Source organism: Natrix helvetica, assembly GCF_964273705.1.
Source record: "Natrix helvetica genome assembly, chromosome: 3".
Classification (NCBI taxonomy): Eukaryota; Metazoa; Chordata; class Lepidosauria; order Squamata; family Natricidae; genus Natrix; species Natrix helvetica.
Genome location: NC_138549.1, coordinates 88,496,060 through 88,515,037, shown reverse-complemented (window position 1 = coordinate 88,515,037; position 18,978 = coordinate 88,496,060). Strand labels below are relative to the sequence as shown.

Sequence of the window (18,978 nt, the reverse complement as noted above, 5' to 3'; positions counted from 1 at the left end):
AACTCATGAGGTTTTTTTTTACAAGGGGATTCAATGGGTGAAAGGGCAAGGAATGCAACGGACCTAGAAAGGTAAGAGGCGTGCCTCGCTTCTCCCCCCCACCTGCCATCTCTCGCTAAAGGGACGGCGGGGAAGGGAACCAGGCAGGCTGCCTTTACCATTGGGGCGAGGTGGGCAGTGTTGGGCAGCGAGGCACGCCTCTTACCTTTCCAGCTCCGTCGTGTTCCTCGCCCTTTCGCCCATTGAATCCCCTTGTAAAAAAACCCTGTCTTATTTTCAGGGAAACACAGTAAGATTTTAAAAATACGAACTAAATCTGCTTCAGATCTCAATGAGCTTTTTTTGATGGTAATGTGACCATATTACATCATTAAATTTTAAAAAGAAGTTATATCCACTGCGGTGTTTCATATATCAATTTTACTAAAGGGCTTATAAAATAATAACCAGATTTGTACAAAGGGGGGGAGAGGCAGATGCCATTAATCTACATTTCACTAAACTTTATTCTGTCCATTCGTCACCTGATAGTCTCAACACATCTTCTTTACGCTTGGCAATGTGCAGCATTAATAAAACAAATCTCAGTTGAACGAAATATGCTTGTAACTTGTGCTGCAGTTTTTCGCGGGATATGGAATATTTTTAATTGAAGTTACTAGAGTATTTGTGAGAGGGCAAAAACATTTACTCTCAATTCACACATCGTGCTGTGCTAGTTTGCATGGCACCGTAGCAAACTCCTGGACTCATGTTATGCCTTGGTTTTGTTTTCCCACAGACATATAAAACATGCCACTGCATGTACATGCATGTACATGCATGCAAAAATACATCCACATAAACCCTAAAAGTCATCTTTATTTTTAAAATGTGAGGGTTTGATTGTCTGAGGCAATATCCTGCACCTGTTCACTTTTGACTCTTATTTTCCATGTTTCATAGCTCACCATATAAAAGGCCTCTTCCATTGAAGAAATGGAGAGGGGAAACTGATTCATATAGGTTTATCACACATCTTCATTTCTGTTGTTCTGGGCAACGTCTTAAGAAGTTACATGAATGGAGAGCTGAATTATGGGCTAATCTCAGTTTAGAACCAGGAACACCCACCTCTCACCCGGCCCCATAAATAAAGTAAAGAACCAAAGTGCAGGATATAGCAAAACCTTATCCTAAACAGGAAAACTGTTTTAAAGCCCTTCCTGTTAAAAACAACCAGTATCCAGTTAAATGCCTGGGAACACTAAATCACCTAGAAAGTTGTTTGTATCTTCAGCCCTGGTCGCTTGCTGGTCCTTCAGACAAAACAACATCAAGCAACATCTGGAGCAAACTAGTTAATGAGCCAATCAAGTATTCAAAGCTTTTATATTTTGCAAGATTTCTAAAGCGTTAGGCCAACAGCATAAAAGCATCAAAAGACCATCCTTCAGCGTGTAGGCTAAGTACATGCTGCTCTCATTTGACCCATCAAGATAAAACAGCCACACTGCCCTTCTAAGGCTACAAAATGGGGGGAAACCCACTGCCTGGCTAGTCAACACATTGCAGTTTCCAACTTTTGAATAAAATAATTAATTCTAATTAGGCTTTACGTGATGGCCTAATTTACAAATAAAGTCTGGTATCATGTGATGGAGGCAAGAGCAAAGAACGACTCTGCTGTGCCTGCCAGGTTTCAAAAGTTTTACTACGAGGGCTTAAGGCTACATTAAATGAGCCAAGCATGCTATTTTCTTTGGATCGCGTTCAAGAAACTCTTCCAGAGAGGGAAAGAAAAGGCAAAGCCGTCACTTGGTTTCACTCCTTTTCATCAGACATTAACTGCTTCCTCAATAGAAATGATGTCTTCCAGAAGAGTTAGGGCCGCTCTGGAAATCTCCAGGATGTGAAAGTACATCTGGCTTGAGAAGGCAACTTTTGAGGCTAACAACGTCACATGCCTGAAAACGACCACTGAAGGTTGATTCACTGAGAGATAAGGGAGTGACTCAGAAAGACTTGCAGGACTATTTGTGTACACACACACACACACACATACGTTTTGAGTCCTGGACAGATTCCTGCAATTTTCTTGGCAAGAAGTGGTTTGCCATTGCTTTTTTCCTGGGGCTGACTGAGAGGAACTGGTCCAAGGTCACCCAGCTGGTTTTGTATTTAAGGCAGGGCTAGAACTTCCAAGTATTAATCTGGTGCCGTAACCACTATATCAAACTGGCACTCTTGCAATGCTATAAAAATAGAAATTCCTTTTCTGAATGATGGGTGTAACCCGCCTGAACTCTGTTGGGTTTTCATTCGGAAGCTGGATTTAATCACTATAATGAGTGTGTCAGCAGTTATTTTCCTCACTTATTCCCAGTATTTGGTTCCTCTTTGTGGCAAATAAACTCTTGTCCATTGCTTGTCTGACAGAGCAGAAGAAAATATCCTAATATCCTATATTAGTTAATACCCCTCTAATTATTTGCAATATACCTCGTCAATATGCGTTTATGTGTAATCATGTAACTCCTGCAGGCAAACAGGTGACAATAATCTATGGACAAAGGGAATTATACTTTCTAACTGGAAGACTAAGTTGTCTAGTTCCACAAGACCCGAAGTTGTCTTTAAAATAAATCAGAAAGTTATGCACACTATTTGTCTGAAGATTACTTGCCCAGCCAACTGGCTAGTTAACAACTCCTCTGCCAAAGTCAGTTGTTATGAAAGTGTCTGCCTATCAATGTAACAAACTTCACCTGTCACCACTTGGCCTTCATTTTTATAAACAAGCATGTAATGAAGCTAAGAAATGTAACCATCCACAACTATTGTGAACTTTATACACAAGGAGCTCTATATAAGGGTCTGTTTCAACATATTCTCTGGTCTTCTGCAGTGACCTTGTTCACTCTTCTCAGAACAATGATTTGGCTTAGGGCACTTTTCCTTCCCAAACAAGGCATTCTGACTACGATGAGAAATTATCTTAATCCTACAATTTGGGCTAGATTTTTTAAAAAAATATTTATCCTTTGGGAAAAATGAAATCCTTTAAGCAAGATTAACCCTGAATTAAGCTGCCACATGTCTTAATAGTGCTGTTCTCTCTGCCCCAAATAGTCTCATCTTTTGGTCCATAGAGGTCCACACACACATCCCACCTGTAGAGATGGCCTTCAAATGGAATCTTCCCCCAGTGACCATGATTTGAATGGAAAACTGAAGTTTGAAATACGTAACCCTTTTCACCTAATGAAACCATGCCAGAATCGTAGTATTTATTAGTCATCTTAGTCTCTATTAAAAATAAAGGCTGTGTTCTGCACAGATTCTTTACTTAAATATGGCTTTAGTGCTAGTGTTTTTATATGGATGTGTATCAACACACACACACACACACACACACACACACACACACAGAGTTCTTTACACCTCTGACCTTGGGTTCAATTCTTATCTTGAATTAGTTGTTGTACGCGGTTTCTGTAACATGTTTTCATCATTGGTTTTACTGTACACTGCTCGGTGTCATCTTGTGTGAAATGGGTGGCCATTAAAGGTTGATAAATACAGGTACTCCTTGACTTACAACAGTTCATTTAGTGCCCATTTGAAGTTACAATGGCACTAAAAAGTGACTTATGATCATTGTTCACAATTACGACCATTGAAGCATCCTCATGGTAACATGTTCAAAATCCAGGTGCTTGGCAGCTGACTCATATTTATGATGGTTGCAGTGTCCTGGGGCCATGTGATCCCTTCTTCAACCTTCTGACAAGCAAAGTCAATGAGGAAACCAGAGCCACTTAACAACCGTATTGCTAACTTAACTGCAGTGATTCACTTACCAACTCAGGCAAGAAAGATCGTAAAATGGGGCAAAACTCACTTAACAAATGTCTCACTTTGCAACTGAAATTTTGGCTCAATTGTAAGTCAAGGACTATCTGTAAAGCACCTGATGTGAAGAACCAATAGAACTAGTGGTTTGAACTGAATATGATTCCCAGTATATCTGACTACCAAGCAAATCACCAGTATGTACAAACTGCCAGGAAAACTTTCTATTGCATGTTAGGCCTGCTAAGCATTTTACTATGTGCTGAAATACCCCAGTTGAAGACAGTCCACATCCCAAAAATAAGACTGGGTCTTATTTTCTTTTGGGCCCCAAACAAGCACTGGGGCTTATTTTCGGGGGGTATCTTATTTTTATTTTGCATGTATGGGAGGCCCACTTTTCTACTTGCTCGTGGCAGAGTAGGAGGCGCGCAATGCACCAGTGCTGCCGCCACAAGGCAGAGGTGGAGCTGCCCCATGCCCAGCTCACCTCAGGGCCCCACAGACAGGCCACCCCCTGACCCTGGCTGCAGGTGCCCTAAGGTAAGCCAGTCCAGGATGCATGGGGCATCTCCAACACCATCCTGCATTGCCTTGTGGCTGCAGCAAGGCAACGCAGCAAGGCAAGCAACCAGAATGGCTGCGCAGGCTATTACGTAGGGCTCATTTTGGGGATAGGGCTTATATTAGGCACAAACATAAAAACATGCGAGATCTTATTTTCAGGATAGGTCTTATTTTTAGGGAAACAAGTTTCACACCAAGTGCACAATACAAACCATTTGATTTGGATCCCAATTTGAATTATAAAGAAATGTTTTAGCTTTGCTTCTGTTCTTGATTCAGCTCATAGTCTGTCCCTGATTGAGTCAAACATGCCATATCTTGAATTATGTACATTATTTGTCTTTTGCGTGCCTTACAGCCTCTATTAGCCAGTGATCACGTATGTATAATTTAGGATTAAAGGTTCATGGCAACCTAAACTTTTTCAGTTGGAAGGGGCAATTGGCTGCTTTTGGGGTGACCGGAAGTATTTACATCTCCATCACAAATAATATATGGCTACCACAAAAGCCTGCATATGCTTAATAATTTTACATCTTGTAAATAACAACCGTAAGGAGGAAGCATGGCTTTGGATAATTAATTTACAAAAGCCTGATTCAGTGAATTAGAAAAGGGGTCATCTTAGGACTCCTTAGTGTAAGATCAGACAAGTCAGATCTTGTCTGGCAGATCAGTGGGTAAGATAACGTCCAATAAAACTACTTTCCCCCACTTTCATTTAAGAATGACTAATCTTTGAATCTCTTGAAGAGGGAGTGGTGATCTTTTTAGTATAAATCATTCTAATCTGTCTGATAAGTGTAGAAGCGAGTGAAAACATTATTCTTTCTAGGGCATTAACATCTTTCACTTATTGAATGTTACACAATTTAGAGCTTTTTACTTTCTCTTATAACAGACATCATTTGCTTGGTGGTAAGCAGAATAGGTACATCTATTAAAGCAGCAGAGGAAAAGAAAAGTGTACTGAAATTGAAACAATCATTAAACTGATTAGTCCATGATCAAATGACCTCTGGCCACGAAATGTAATTGTGTCTACCTTTCTTTGTGTTTAATATGCAGACCAGAGGTGGCATTCAGCAGTTCTGACGAGTTCTGGAGAACAAATAGCGGAAATTTTGAGTAGTTCGGAGAACTGGTAAATCCCACCTCTGGCTGACCCCACCCCCATCTATTTTCTGCCTCCTGAGTCCCAGCTGATCAAGAGGAAATGGGGATTTTGCAGTAACCTTCCCCCGGAGTGGGAAGGGAATGGAGATTTTACAGTATCCCCCCCTTGCCACACCCACCAAGCCACGCCCACAGAACCGGTAGTAATATATTTTGAATACCATCACAGATGTAGACATTAGTTTTTTCAGATTATAAATATTAATTCTATCCATGAATATATTATGTCTTTCCCTTGAAACATGCAGAGTTTTGACAAAGAAATGACTAAAAAAGAATATAGACCTATTCTCATTAATATGGCAGAACAATGTACATGCCTTGGCAATTTTAGCTGTTACTAGATATTTCAAGTCTGCTGATCCATGTTATACTTTGATAGTGAATTTCCTTCCCCTCCTCCATTTCTTTTGGCATTACTAGAATTTAACAAACATGTATCTTCCTTTCTTTTGGTATGGAATGTATCTTCAATTTAATTTGTAATGCAGCAGAGGAAAATACTAAAAGATTGCCTAGTGCCAAAGATACTTTTAAAAGCAAGCTAATCTTTGCTTCTTAAGATATACTGAACTAAAACATGTTTTAAGTATATTTAATGTAGCATTGCTGAAAGCAAAGGATTTTTTAAGCAGATGGAACAAGGGATAGAATTATTTTTTTCATGCTAACAGGGCCTCAGTTACATTACTGTCTTTGGGATGGGATTCTGCCAAAGCATTTATTTGAGGTCATACTGCATATGCTTCTTGTAAAAGAAGCAACAATTGTTTAAACTTAAATCCCTAAGGAAGGAAAAAAGGAAATATGCACTCTATGCATCCCTTCCAGTACTCTAATCAACAATGACCGGTCGTCCCTGCTTATTATGAACTTAAGCTTTCTGTAACAGAACTTTTAATACACTAAATCGAACAACAGCTTTTAATACAATGAATCAATCAGCCACCTTCCAAATAGTCAATTTGGAGAATGCAAAGCCTACTTTAAAGATGCTTAGGACAATACAACAATTTCAAATGGAAGAATTTGTCAAGTAGTAGCTTTCAGTTTCAAACATGTTATGTAATATCAAGCTGTATCTTTATTCAGGTAGACATGAGCAAATATACTTTTTTTTTTTTTCAAAAAGTTTTATTGGTTTTTTTAAAAACATTTATGTGGAAAAGGGTAGGTGGAATTACAAATTTTGGCAGTTGCAAGTGTGGCAGACGCCCCCTCCCTCCAAACTCCTAGGTTACATCAAAATATCAAATCTTAATACATGATCATAAAAAGTCAGCATATTAATTCTAGAAAGAATAATTTTCAATCAATTTATATAATTATAATATATAGTCTAATTATAAATTCATTTTTACTTTCGGTCTGTTTATAACATTGTGATTTTCTTATTTATTTTTGTGATCTGAGCTTTCTTGGTGTTGACCCTTCACCCCCCGCTGGCAGAGCTCCGGCCCCTCCCGTGTCCTGTATGACCGTTGTAGTGTCTTCTGTTTTTTCTAGGTTGGCTTTATTTTTTTCCATAAAGGCCTGTGCCTCTATGGGTGTATTAATTCTGATTCTTGTCTCCTCCCAGAATATCAGCATACCTTCAGGCATCAACCATCTAAACCACACCCCCTTCTGGTATAATTTATTCGCCAGTTGCGAATAACTTTTCCTTTTTTCCCTAATTTTTTGGGGAATCTGCTTTAGAATGGTTATCTCCCTGTCACAGTATGTCAATGTTTGCCCCCTTTGTACACCCAGAATTTCATCTCTTGTGGTTTTCCTAAGGAATTTAATGTGAACCTCCCTGGGTACATTATGTGTTCTGGCATATGCTGAATTCACTCTATAGGCTAGGTCTATCTCCCATTCCATCTGCTGTTTGTCTTTGTGTATGTATTCAGCTAAAATATTAGTCATAATGTCCCTTATGTTTTCCCCATCTGCTTCTATTACATTTTGAAATCTAAGATAAAAAGACATTCTCTCAAACTCTATTTTCATTTGTTGGATGTCAAGTTCTTTGTTCCCCTTCTGTAAGGCCTCTACCCCCCCCCCCTCGCCTCCGCCACCCCACCCTCCACAAGGTCCAGTCTCTGTGAGTTCTTAAAGATTTGGGCTTGGTTCTGTTTAATTTCATCTTTCATTTCCCTTAACTGTTTCTTAATTTCCTCCTGGCCCTGTAGAATTTGTTGAAGCATTTGTTGAAAGTCTATCTCTGTAGTCTTGGGTTGCATCAGTTCTGTTATCTTTGACTGTGTAGCTGGGCTAGACGTTGCAGACGTTGGGGCAGAAGTAGCAAATCCAGGCTTTCCAGGAGGTGGTCTTTTTGGAGACATGGTTTTTAAAGCAAGGAAATCAGTCAAAGTAGAGACTGGGCAGCTGGAGAAGTAGAGCAGGCAGGCGAATCCAGAAGGCAGAGGATCCAAACAGATGGGGATTTCTTTAGTCAGTCTAGCAATAGATGAAGGTTTTTTCCCCAAAGAGTTCAGAAAAGAACAATCCACAAGAGATTCCTCTGGGTGACTCGGAGACAAAGACCGGAAGCCTGAATTTTAAAGGTGGAGTCAGGTTTCACAGTTCATGAAGACAACGGAAGTGTGCCATCTTGCCCTGCCAGCTTTGGGCTCAGAGGCATAATAAAATTTTAAAAGTTCAGAAAGTTCTCAGTTCACCCATAAGTTCTGGAGCTAAGTCCAATGAAAGTCACTTTTATGAGGGTGAGGCATCATTAGTTGGCTCTCCCCCCTCCTCCTTCCCCTGAGGGCGAAAGCAAAATCTTCTCAAGCCGCTTGTCCAAGGGAGGGGGGAAATCCCCCTCCCTCTAGCCGCACCTCTAGCAGAAATCCGAAAGTTTAACTTTTTTTTAAAAAAATGCTGAAAGGTCCATAAATTCAAGATAGAGGGAATGGAGAAGGGAAGCCTCTCACCACATTGCCGCTGCTTCGTTCAAGAGCGCGTTCTCCGATCGGCATGGGGCGAGGCGCGCGCACACGGGCGCCCTCCGAGACTGCTCCCCGGTGCCTAGAACGAAGCGGAGAAGCCCCCGCCAGCCGACGACGACGCCAGGACCCTCCGCGAGCCGTTCCCTCGGCAGGACACCTCTCCGAGGCGTCCTGTGCCCCCCCAGAAGCGGGGGAAGCCCACCGGGAGAGCGGGAGCAGGCAAAGGCTTGCCTGTCGCCGTAGCCGCCGGAACCGGAAGTGTGAGCAAATATACTTTGTGATCTATTCGTTTTTTACATCTAAATCATTCAATTCTTCATCAATGGTTTAGCTTTCTTTTTTTCCCCAGAATGTGAGTTAATCACAACATACACAACCTGGGAAAGGTTCCAGGAACTGATCATTTCCCACTTGATAGGCACAAGTTTGTGTGGGGTGGATAGGTGGGTGGGAATGTTTTGTCCATATTTTAGTATATAGCAATAGCAATAGAATTTAGATATCTATCAAGATTCTCAGTCATCCAGATCATGGTTGTTCCAAAGGTGCTTCTTGGAGAAGCGAAAAATCTTTAGGAAAACTAGAAAGTCCAGTTGCCTCTTGAAAAAGCACCTTTGGGACAATAGTATTTACATACCGTTTTACAGTGTTTTAATCCCTCCCTAAGTGGCTTACAGAGTCAGCATATTGACCCCAACAATCTGGGTCCTCACTTTTACCAATCTCGCAAAGATGGAAGGCTGAGTCAACCATGAGGTGGTGAGAATTGAACTGCTGGCAGTCGGCAGACTTAGCCTGCAATACTGCATTCTAACCACTACACCACCATGGCGCTTATCATATTGGAAGTAATATTTCCAAATATTATTTAGTTTAAGGAAATAATCATTACAATTGTTTGCAAGCGGAATGAGGATTCCATTGTGAATGTTAATGTAATATTAAGTTTTAACACCTACTACGTATACTGCAGCTCTTTCTGCTAAGTATTGCACAACAGTTATCGAACATACTGTATTGTTCAAGGTTGCCAAGCCCTGACAATATTTAATTCTTAATTAAACCACTTTGCTATAGTGAAAATAAGACAGGGTTCATAATCCTCTTTCTCTTTCCTTTTTTATCTGGTTAAATACTTTAATATAATTGCGTGGGAAAGCCAGAGTAAACAATTCAGTTCCAAGCAGATGACAAATGATGTTTTGTATTGCAGATAAACTGGAATTTTTTATTCCTAATTTCATTTCATTAGAACTTGAGTCAGATATCTGCCAGAGTTCATATCACTGGTTCACAAAAATGATTCTAGCAAGTACAAGGATTAGGTTTTAGAATATATTGTTGTCTTTATTTATCTTGGTGTAAGTATATCCAGGAACCTCTCAGAATTGGTAAATTGGAATGTAGCCCTTGCTTTGATATAAGTACAAGAAAATCTATAGTTTCTTTGACTGTTTAGGACGATGGTGAACCTATGGCACACATGCCACAGGTGGAACACGGAGAACCCTCTGCGGGCACAAAAACCGTCGTCCCAGCGCAACCCCCACACCGCGCATACATATGCGCCTCCTGCTGGCCAGCTGATTTTTGGGTCTCTGCCATGCATATGAGGGAGCGGGACACATACGTAAGATGCGCATGAATGTGCAGCGGGGCAGGGGTCATGCATGCATGTGTGGGGGTGGGAGCACGAGGAGGCGCAGCACATCCCCCCCATTTTTGGTCCCAGGAAGCTGCAGGGAGGCCTGCTAGGCCCAAAATGGGGCACAGGGGGGTACAGTGCCCGTTTTTGGTCCCAGGAGGCTGCAGGGAGGCCTGCTAGGCCTATCTACGGTATTTTTAACTAGTAGCCAAGAGTCCAATATGACTCCTCAATTGTGTACTAATTCTGGTGGATGGAATACAACTCTGTCCAGAACTAAAGATGGAACGTTCTCAGATCCAGTCCTTAAAACCGACACCTACTCAGTATTTCTAGAATGAAGTCTTTCCTTCCCCACCCAGACCCTCACACACTGAGAAATAACCTTGACAGGATCACTTGATTGGCCAGGAACAGAGCTGCATAGTTGGCTATCATGAGCATTGTCTCCAGAGAGTCCTTGACTACAACAGGAGGGACATGGATCTATTACACAGATGGTTATGCATAGAACTCCAAGGTCCCTGTCTATTTCCTCAGGGCTATCATGCTCAAACTCTTGCCAGATAACCGAGCTAGACCATGCCTCAGACAATTCCAAAGGACGTACAGCTAGAATCAAACTCAGAGCAGATTTAAGCAACTTTATCTAATAAATGCCTTGAAAAGTCTTCCTTCTGCAGAGCTCTAAGCTCTCCCAACCCAGCAAAGCCAAGTCACCTTGAACAGAACTGCTATCTGGTTATCTGCAGATGCAATGAAAGCAGAAAATAATTATGTTTTGCTACTCTTATTGCCATGAGGCAAACCTTGATAAAAGATTTTACCAAGTTCAATCAGATTTATTATTTATTTTCCTCTAGCAATGCTTTAGGCATCTTTTTTACTATTTCATCTCTTGGAATGCCTGTGAAAACCCAGAGCTGTTGGGTGGGAGTTCTCTAGGATTCAACAAAGAGAGATTTCATACCAACAAGAATACAACTTTTTAACAAGAATTCTAAGTTAGGCTACTTATCTGAAAGTTGATCTTTGCACAAACAAAAAAGGCCTGTTAATTTAGATTAGCTATAGTATTGAAAATACATTCCTAAGATCACAAACTTGTCGGATGCCCTGTTTTCATATTCTGCGTCTTTTGTATGTAGCTCTGGTGGATGAAACTAACACTAATAAAATAGCTGAGCCTGTACTTATATTTCCATTCGAAAATTGGTCATAAGGTATTCTGAATATTTTCAGGAGGAAAATGTATGCTTCTCTATTATATGCTTGAAAGTAAATCTTTTAGATATTATATTTCTGTTTACTTGAACACCTTACTTTTCTTTAATGTCTTTGTGCTATGGATTGCTGATAGCCCTTTTCAGCTACAGCATAACCCAGATATAAATGCACTGAACTGGAACGCTGAATTAGAACAGTTGGGATATCTATACAAACTGCTTTGCGTGTATCTCCAAGGAGAACTAGCTACTGGGATAAAAAGAAAACGATAAGTGATAGTTGCTTTCAGAGTGAAATTCCAGCACTAAAAGAGACAAATTTAGTTTCAGCACTTTACATCAATTTCTATGCAAGATTCTATTATCAGTTCCTAAAAGTGTAACTATGTTAATCTGCTGCACTATAACGAACAGTCTGGTCACTCTATAAAAGATTAATAAGGGTTAATGAATGTGCTAGTCTTTAAAAGGCACCATGTCGTAAAACTATGTATTTATGGAAACAGTTTCTGTTAAACTAGTAGGCAGTAAGGGAAGTGAAATTCACTTCAGAGAGGGATTTTTCTATGTCTCAGAATTAGAGTGTGACAGACTGAGGAATCAATATCCTTGACTATATGGCTGTTTATGTTTCTTTCTAGTCTGTTTCAAAAACTCTGCAGACTTACAAAAATATGCCCCTGTAAGTGCATCAAGGACATGTTCAGTCTGAATTATTTAGTAAACTACAACCTGAGGAAAGTACAGATCATGGACCACATAACAGAGTCCCATGGGATGCACGGATTATGATTTTTCATTACTTTCATTTTCCTGTACTTTTATTTTTCTTGATGTATTCATCTTAATCATAATATATAATTAGCTAAGTGGTTAACTAAGTCCCCACTGCCAGTCCAAAGAAAAAGACAACCGGGCAACTAATACTTGGTAGATAAAATAGTAGCAGATGTTGATTTTCTCTTTAAAAGACAAAAAATGGGATTATGGAAGCTGAACACTAAATATTTGGAAAGAACTGGGCTAGCTGCCTTATCAACACTGACCATTATTACAGATAATTTATCAAATGCTAACTTAATACAGAAGTGTATGTAACACAGGTGAGTTTATTCTAGTACAAGGATCCCCAACCCCCAGGCCACGGTCCACTACCAGGCCGTGGCCCATCTGGGACTGGGCACGCAGGCGAGTGAGCACTTGCACGCACACGAGGCTCCCTCATGTGAGTGGTGGCCATCTTGCACTCACACGCAAAGCTCGCCTTGCACAACCAGTAGTTGCTTGTACTCATGTGCAAAGCTATCTCGCCCACTTACCACTCATAGGTACTATTCCCCCCTCTCTCCCACTGGGCGGCCAGAAAGCCAGAAAGGTTGGGGACCATTGTTCTAGTATATAACATAGCATAAAAAGACTATTTCAATACATGTATAGAAACACTTGTTTTACTTCTATTTTTACTTAGTATTCTGCATATGTGTGTTAGCACTCACATCATTATGGTAAATGAACACATAGCTCAAACATAATGGTCAATTTGGAAAATGCAAAGTCTGTTTTAAAGATGCTTAGGACAACGCAACAATTTCAAAGCATCCAAAATCACGTGCCTTTTGATGAAATAAATGGATGACAACAGAAAAGATGTTGGATATGAAATACTGCTTTCAAATGTAATCTAAAATGGTGGAACGTAAGAGCACTAAGATTCAAGTCATTTAATTTCATGATTTCACCACCACCACTTCCTCCCAATTCTACTCATTACTGCATGCAGGTTTAATTCCTGAGCATAGAATATATCCTCAATTTAAAAAAAAATACAGGAAGGTAAATTCATTGCCTTCCTTTGCTGGTAAATATTCAAAATATATTTAGCAGCATAAAATGTTTATGTTACTTCCAAATATTCTTAAAGAACCTTTGACTGGAGAAGCACGGAATAATTCGTTGCTTCATTAATTATACAAAACTTGAAATAATTATTTTGACTATTTAGCAAAGTTGTCCTTCTCTTATTTTTTTTCCCTTGGAATCATATCAGGTCACTATGTACCTGTCTTTTATCAGTCCAACTTCAAGGAGGCTAGCTCTCAGACACTGCCTAACCTAGCTTGTTTCCTCTCCCCAACCTTCTATTCAGCTCACATCTGGATTGGCTTAACAAGTAATTGGAAATGAAGCCCCCTGATTTCCCGTTAAATGCTAGGCACAGGAAAAAGAAATAACACTTGTTTTTCAGTGAGCTTTGACCATCATCCAAAATCCAGCGCAAACCAAAGAGCTGCCTGTGGTTTGATGGCAGCCACCCAACATTTCTGAAACCCATTCTTGGGGGAAGGGAGCAAATCAGAAATAAGGACACAGGTCTGCCTTTTAAGAAATGCAAAGGTTTTTTTTAAAATTACCAGCATTAAGCCGAGTAACTATTCTGTCATTGTAGATGCATGTTTTACATCTTACGATATATAAGCCATTTCTTTAAAACTCAGGGGATTACTTTGTAAAAGAAGCTTGTACCACTCAGCATTTTGAGATGCATGTGGTCCTGTAAAAATCAATACTGGCATGAAAGGAAATAAAATGTTTTCTAGAGAGCAGACTCAGAGCTGTACACTGTGCATAAGGAAAGGCTGCACCTGCAGGATACCTCTTCGCTTGAACAGGTGTAGCTCTGCTTATGAACTCTTGACCAGAGGTTGGTTCCCATGAGTAGGAACTTGCAGCAAATATATTGTGTCCCCTCCCAAAAAATTGTGGCCAAAACTGTTTAACATAGTAATCTATTACACATGATCTTAATTACTATTTAAACCTAGGATGCCATGCAACCACAGAATGAGGTATCTAGGGAAGTTTCATTGTAGTTTCCATAACAACCAGTTTCAGTCCAGCAGGAAAGATCTGGAGCCGTGAACGTCAAAGGGCCCACCGCTTGAAGCAAACGTTTCCACCAGCTGAGCAGCACCTGCAAAGGCCACCTCTCTGACACAAAAAAAAACCATGAAAAAAGTGGCCTCCTGCCAACATCTTCTTGTGGAAACTAGCTTGAAAAAGAAGGGTGGGAGGAAAGAGGAGAGAGAGAGAGAGAGAGGAATTAGCCTCTAAAGGGGGGAATTTCCCTTTCCGTCTACAACTGTGCTGTAGTTGGAGATACTTAAAAGAGAGAGAAAGAAAGAGAGGAAGAGAAGGGGTGGGGGAGAGAATGAAAAGCCTCCCACAGTCAGTGGGAGTTTTAAGTATCTCTAGATTTAAAAAGCTCTGCTAATAAAACTGCTTTGTACCATAAGCCAGATATCTCACATACCTTTGAAGACACAGGTGTAATTGTCTAGGTTTTCTCTTCTATGGATTTCCTTTCAACTGAAACTCCAAACGGTGCAGGATTTGTGGAGAATTAAGATAGGAAGGTAGAACATTCCTCTAATGAAGTTTAATTTGTTCCTTTTCCTAATTGATCCAACTATGACTCTTCCAATTATGCCACAGGATCGATGGGGCTATGAAGACTGAAACTGAAGTATTAATTTGGCCCTCTCTCATTTAAACTGGGGCTGTGTACAAAGTTTGTCCGCTGGGGATCAGAAACTGCAGTCCTGCAAAAGCTACTGTTCCTAGTTAGCATAACTGAACAGGGCTGCTAGAAGCTGTAGTTCATCAAAGCCAGATTGATCTAGTGGTGAAGGCATCAGGCTAGAAGCCAAGAGACTGTGAATTCTAGTCAAGCCTTAGGCATGAAAGCTGGCTGGGTGACTTTGGGCTAGTTACTCTCTCTCTCTCTCAACGCAAGCCACCTAACGGGGTGTTGTGGAGAAAATAGGAAGAAAGGAGTATTGTGCATGTTCGCCAATTTGAATAATAAAGATGGAAAATGAAATCTAACAGCTAACATTAACTATTATGCAGTAATTCTTCACTCATGGAAAAACTTGGGGAGGAGGAACAAACACAATCTAAAGAAGAACTAAAAGGAACTGTAGAAGTTCAAGGAGAAAAAAATACATGACCATCAATAAACTGAGGAAAACCCATGATAGTTTGAGCTAGATAATTGAATATGGAAAGAATGTTCTAGCATGTTCACAATATAAAATCAATCAAAGCTAGATTATTTTTATTTACAATTGGTAAGGAATAGGAATTATTCTTTCTACCTATTTAATCAATTCAGATGAAGCAGTTATTAAAAAACAAAGAGAAGGAAGGGATAAAATCCAGGTGTCTTACCAAAGGGAAGTTTGATTTCTATAAGACTGCAAAATATGTTTGATATAATCATGGCAACTCCGGTCATAAAACTTTATTGTAGAAAGACCATAAATAACCCAATTATATGATCCATGTTTTGCTTTAAAGAGGAATTGAGTTTCAAGACCCAGGAGATTCCCTGCTCAGATTAATGTAGCTCAGGTGCTACTATGTTATGAAACATAATACTCCATTACATGAATTAATTTACAGCACTATCTATGCATTTTAACACAGAGCTATGCTCCATTAGACATATGAACTGCAGCTTCCTTTTGATTGTCTTCCAACTTCTGTTCAATTCACTTTCAAGAATATTTGATGCACAAGTAACTAACGATAGCAACCTTTCACAGTGATTTACTACCGCTATTAAATTAATCCATCAGTATAGGTGAGCATAATTTATTTGCTAATAAGTTAGAAGTTGTGACGGGAAGAAGCTACCTACCTGCTTTTCAGTGCAAATTAACCTCTTAAAATATAGTAAATTCAAACATCTTTTTTTTAATTGATTCAACTCCCAGAATTCCCCAGTTAGCATGCAGAGATACTCTGGATTAGGGTTTCTGGCAAGTCATTTTTACTTTAGGAATGATATGGAAGAACTGTTTTTAAAATGTTATTTTACTTCTTACAATTTATAATTTTCTGAAGCCATCCAGTCATTTTTTAGATTGGGAGGCCTAAAATCTGGGTAAATAAATGCATATTTTAATAATTATTTCATTGGATCTTTGTTTTGAAAAATCACAGCCACTGAAAGGTAAAACAAAATGAGGGTGAGAAAAAGATTGTTTGATCATCTCCTTTTGGGCTATTTCCTCAGCAAAAGGCCCCACCACCTATTTTGTTGGGTGACATAGAGGAAAACATATTCTTCAGCAGGGGTCAATAACATTGCTGTGATGGTGGTGGGAGAGGCTAAATTGGTGGCATGAAAATAAGTTCTCTCTGTTATGAAGGAAGGCATTGGAAAATTTATGTTTCAATTTTACCTTTTTGGCTACTAATGTATTATTTTTTCCTTCTTCCTCTCCCAAATCTCACTTTGTTATAAATCTCTCTTCACTTATTTGTTATAATTTTACTGCTTAATCAGGGTCCTGTCAACTGTTGCCAATCAGGGAAAAGTATTAAATCAATAAATCAATAAACATTGACAACCAATTAAGAACCTCTTAAAATCATGTGGTCAGAAAGCAATCTAACTCAAACTAAAATCATGGTAAACATATGTCACGATTGAGAGTCTTTCTTTTTCAATGAATAGGAGGCACCATTTTAATTTTTTAATGGACGGTGTATTCAATCTTCCTGCAAACACAGAAAATGATATGTATATATAGAGAGAGAGGGTAAAAACTCTTCATCCATTCATAAATTTATGCCTGAATTACATCAGTAAATTCCAAATAGAAAGACTATAGCAGGTGGAATTGCCCTTTCCACTCACGGTTATATAAAAAAGGATATTTCAGGGTCTGATGTGGAAAAACATTTCATTGGATGATTCCACTTCTTCATACAAAATTATATGACTTTAGGAGAATTAGTCCATGTGATTTCTCTCTTACTTTAGGTCACATTCTGTAGAGCTGTGTCTATTCCTCACAGTTATTCAGGTTAATTAGACTTATCCAAAATACTTTCTATGAGATTTAGATGGAAGAGCCATCACAATATAGTTTTCTCCAGCGAAAAGTAACAAAGAAAATTAGGGATTTCATTTTAAGCAATGTGTTGTCCAACAAAACAGAACACTTTATGGACTGGCACATTCATTCACCAAATCCATCAAAGACTGTCTCCCACTATTTCTCAGTTCAACAACTGTGCACCAAAAGTTATGTATTTTATTTTAAAAGCACAGGAAAAAAAGCATACTATATATCAAAGAAAATGCATAGAAACATATCATACTCGGGTAAGCATGCATAAGTTTTTGGAGATTTCTTTAATAGTTTTGCAATTTAAAAAAAATATTTTTTTCTTTTAAAATCCAAGAAAGATTGATTCCTTACTGGCGATGCACTTTTGTAAAACTGTCATACAATATTATATTCATTATTCTGGAGAATGTCCCTCCAGATGTGACATTTTCCAGAGATTATATGTGGCTTGTATAACTCTTGTATAATCTATTAAATAATGTTTGTTTCAGAAATTAGGATGTTAAATAATGAAGTTGTAAGGAGTCATCGTGAGACATGATATCATAGCTTAAAAATTCAACCCAAACAATCTGTCTGGTCAGCTCTACTAACAGCACATCCTGGCCAATGGTCAATGTGTGTAATTTATTAAATAGTAGGTGACTGCTGGACCGTTCTTCAGAAACATGCCATGGTTTCATGCTGGGCTTAAGCTTGCGCCTTTACCAAAACCTCAACTCAAACTTTGTCCTGATCACAAGGGGCTCAACTCAACGGGAATTTTGCGGACAGACCACACAGCAAGCAAGTTTCTTACTAATTTCTTACAGTGCTCTTGACCTTTGACATTATAGCTACTGCATCTTCTAAAGATAGTGATCTGTCAGAGGCGCCACAGTTGATCAAAGCAGGAAGCCTACTGTAGTCAATAATCACACAGTAAGGGCAACCCTATAACCTTCCTCTACCACCACCCATGTTAAACAAAAAATTCAAATAAGCCCCCACACAGCCCCTAAGAGATTTTTGCTGAAATGTTGAGAGTTAATTAACATTTATTTTTCTCTGTCCATATCCATCAGTTGCATATGAAACATTACTACACAAGGTCAGGATATTTCAAATACTTACAATGAAAAGTCTCTGAATCCCCAAAGCAAGTCTTTCTGTTTTCACTTTCCATGTTAGAGGCACAGGAGAGTTCAGGAGGAACACCAATGGTTTCTGATGAATATGCATTGAAGCAATTGGGTTCAAATGCAAAACAACCTGTAAGATTAAAACAAATAACTTAAGACACCACAATTACCACTTGATCCAATTGAGCAATAAATTAATAATAATTAGCATTTCTGCTATAGAGGCTTAATTACTTCAGGGGCCACCTAGTAATTTGCAGATAGACTTGCTCTCAGATTTGAAATATTTTTTCTATTTTCTACAGAAAGAGTAAGGCCAGATCTCAAAGTCAACAGCACTTAAGGGTTACATAACTGATGAATGGGGGAACGCGGTGGCTCAGTGGCTAAGACGCTAAGCTTATTGAACAGAAAGGTTTGAATCACTAGCGCCACGTAACAGTTAGCTCCCGTTACTTGTCCTAGTTTCTGCCAACCTGGCAGTTCAAAAACATATTAAAAATGCAAGTAGAAAAATAGGAACCACCTTTGGTGGGAAGGTAACAGTGA

At 39.3% G+C, this 18,978-nt stretch overlaps 1 protein-coding gene across 3 annotated transcripts in view; it reads right to left on the bottom strand.

The window, feature by feature from the left end:
• Nucleotides 1-18,978, bottom strand: part of TGFBR3 (transforming growth factor beta receptor 3) — a 156,878-nt gene that overhangs the window by 48,139 nt on the left and 89,761 nt on the right. For all 3 annotated transcript variants that reach the window (XM_081949001.1, XM_081949003.1, XM_081949002.1), the window contains exon 4: nucleotides 18,422-18,559. In XM_081949001.1, the coding sequence (XP_081805127.1) occupies nucleotides 18,422-18,559 (138 nt within the window). The remainder of the gene's footprint in view (nucleotides 1-18,421; nucleotides 18,560-18,978) is intronic.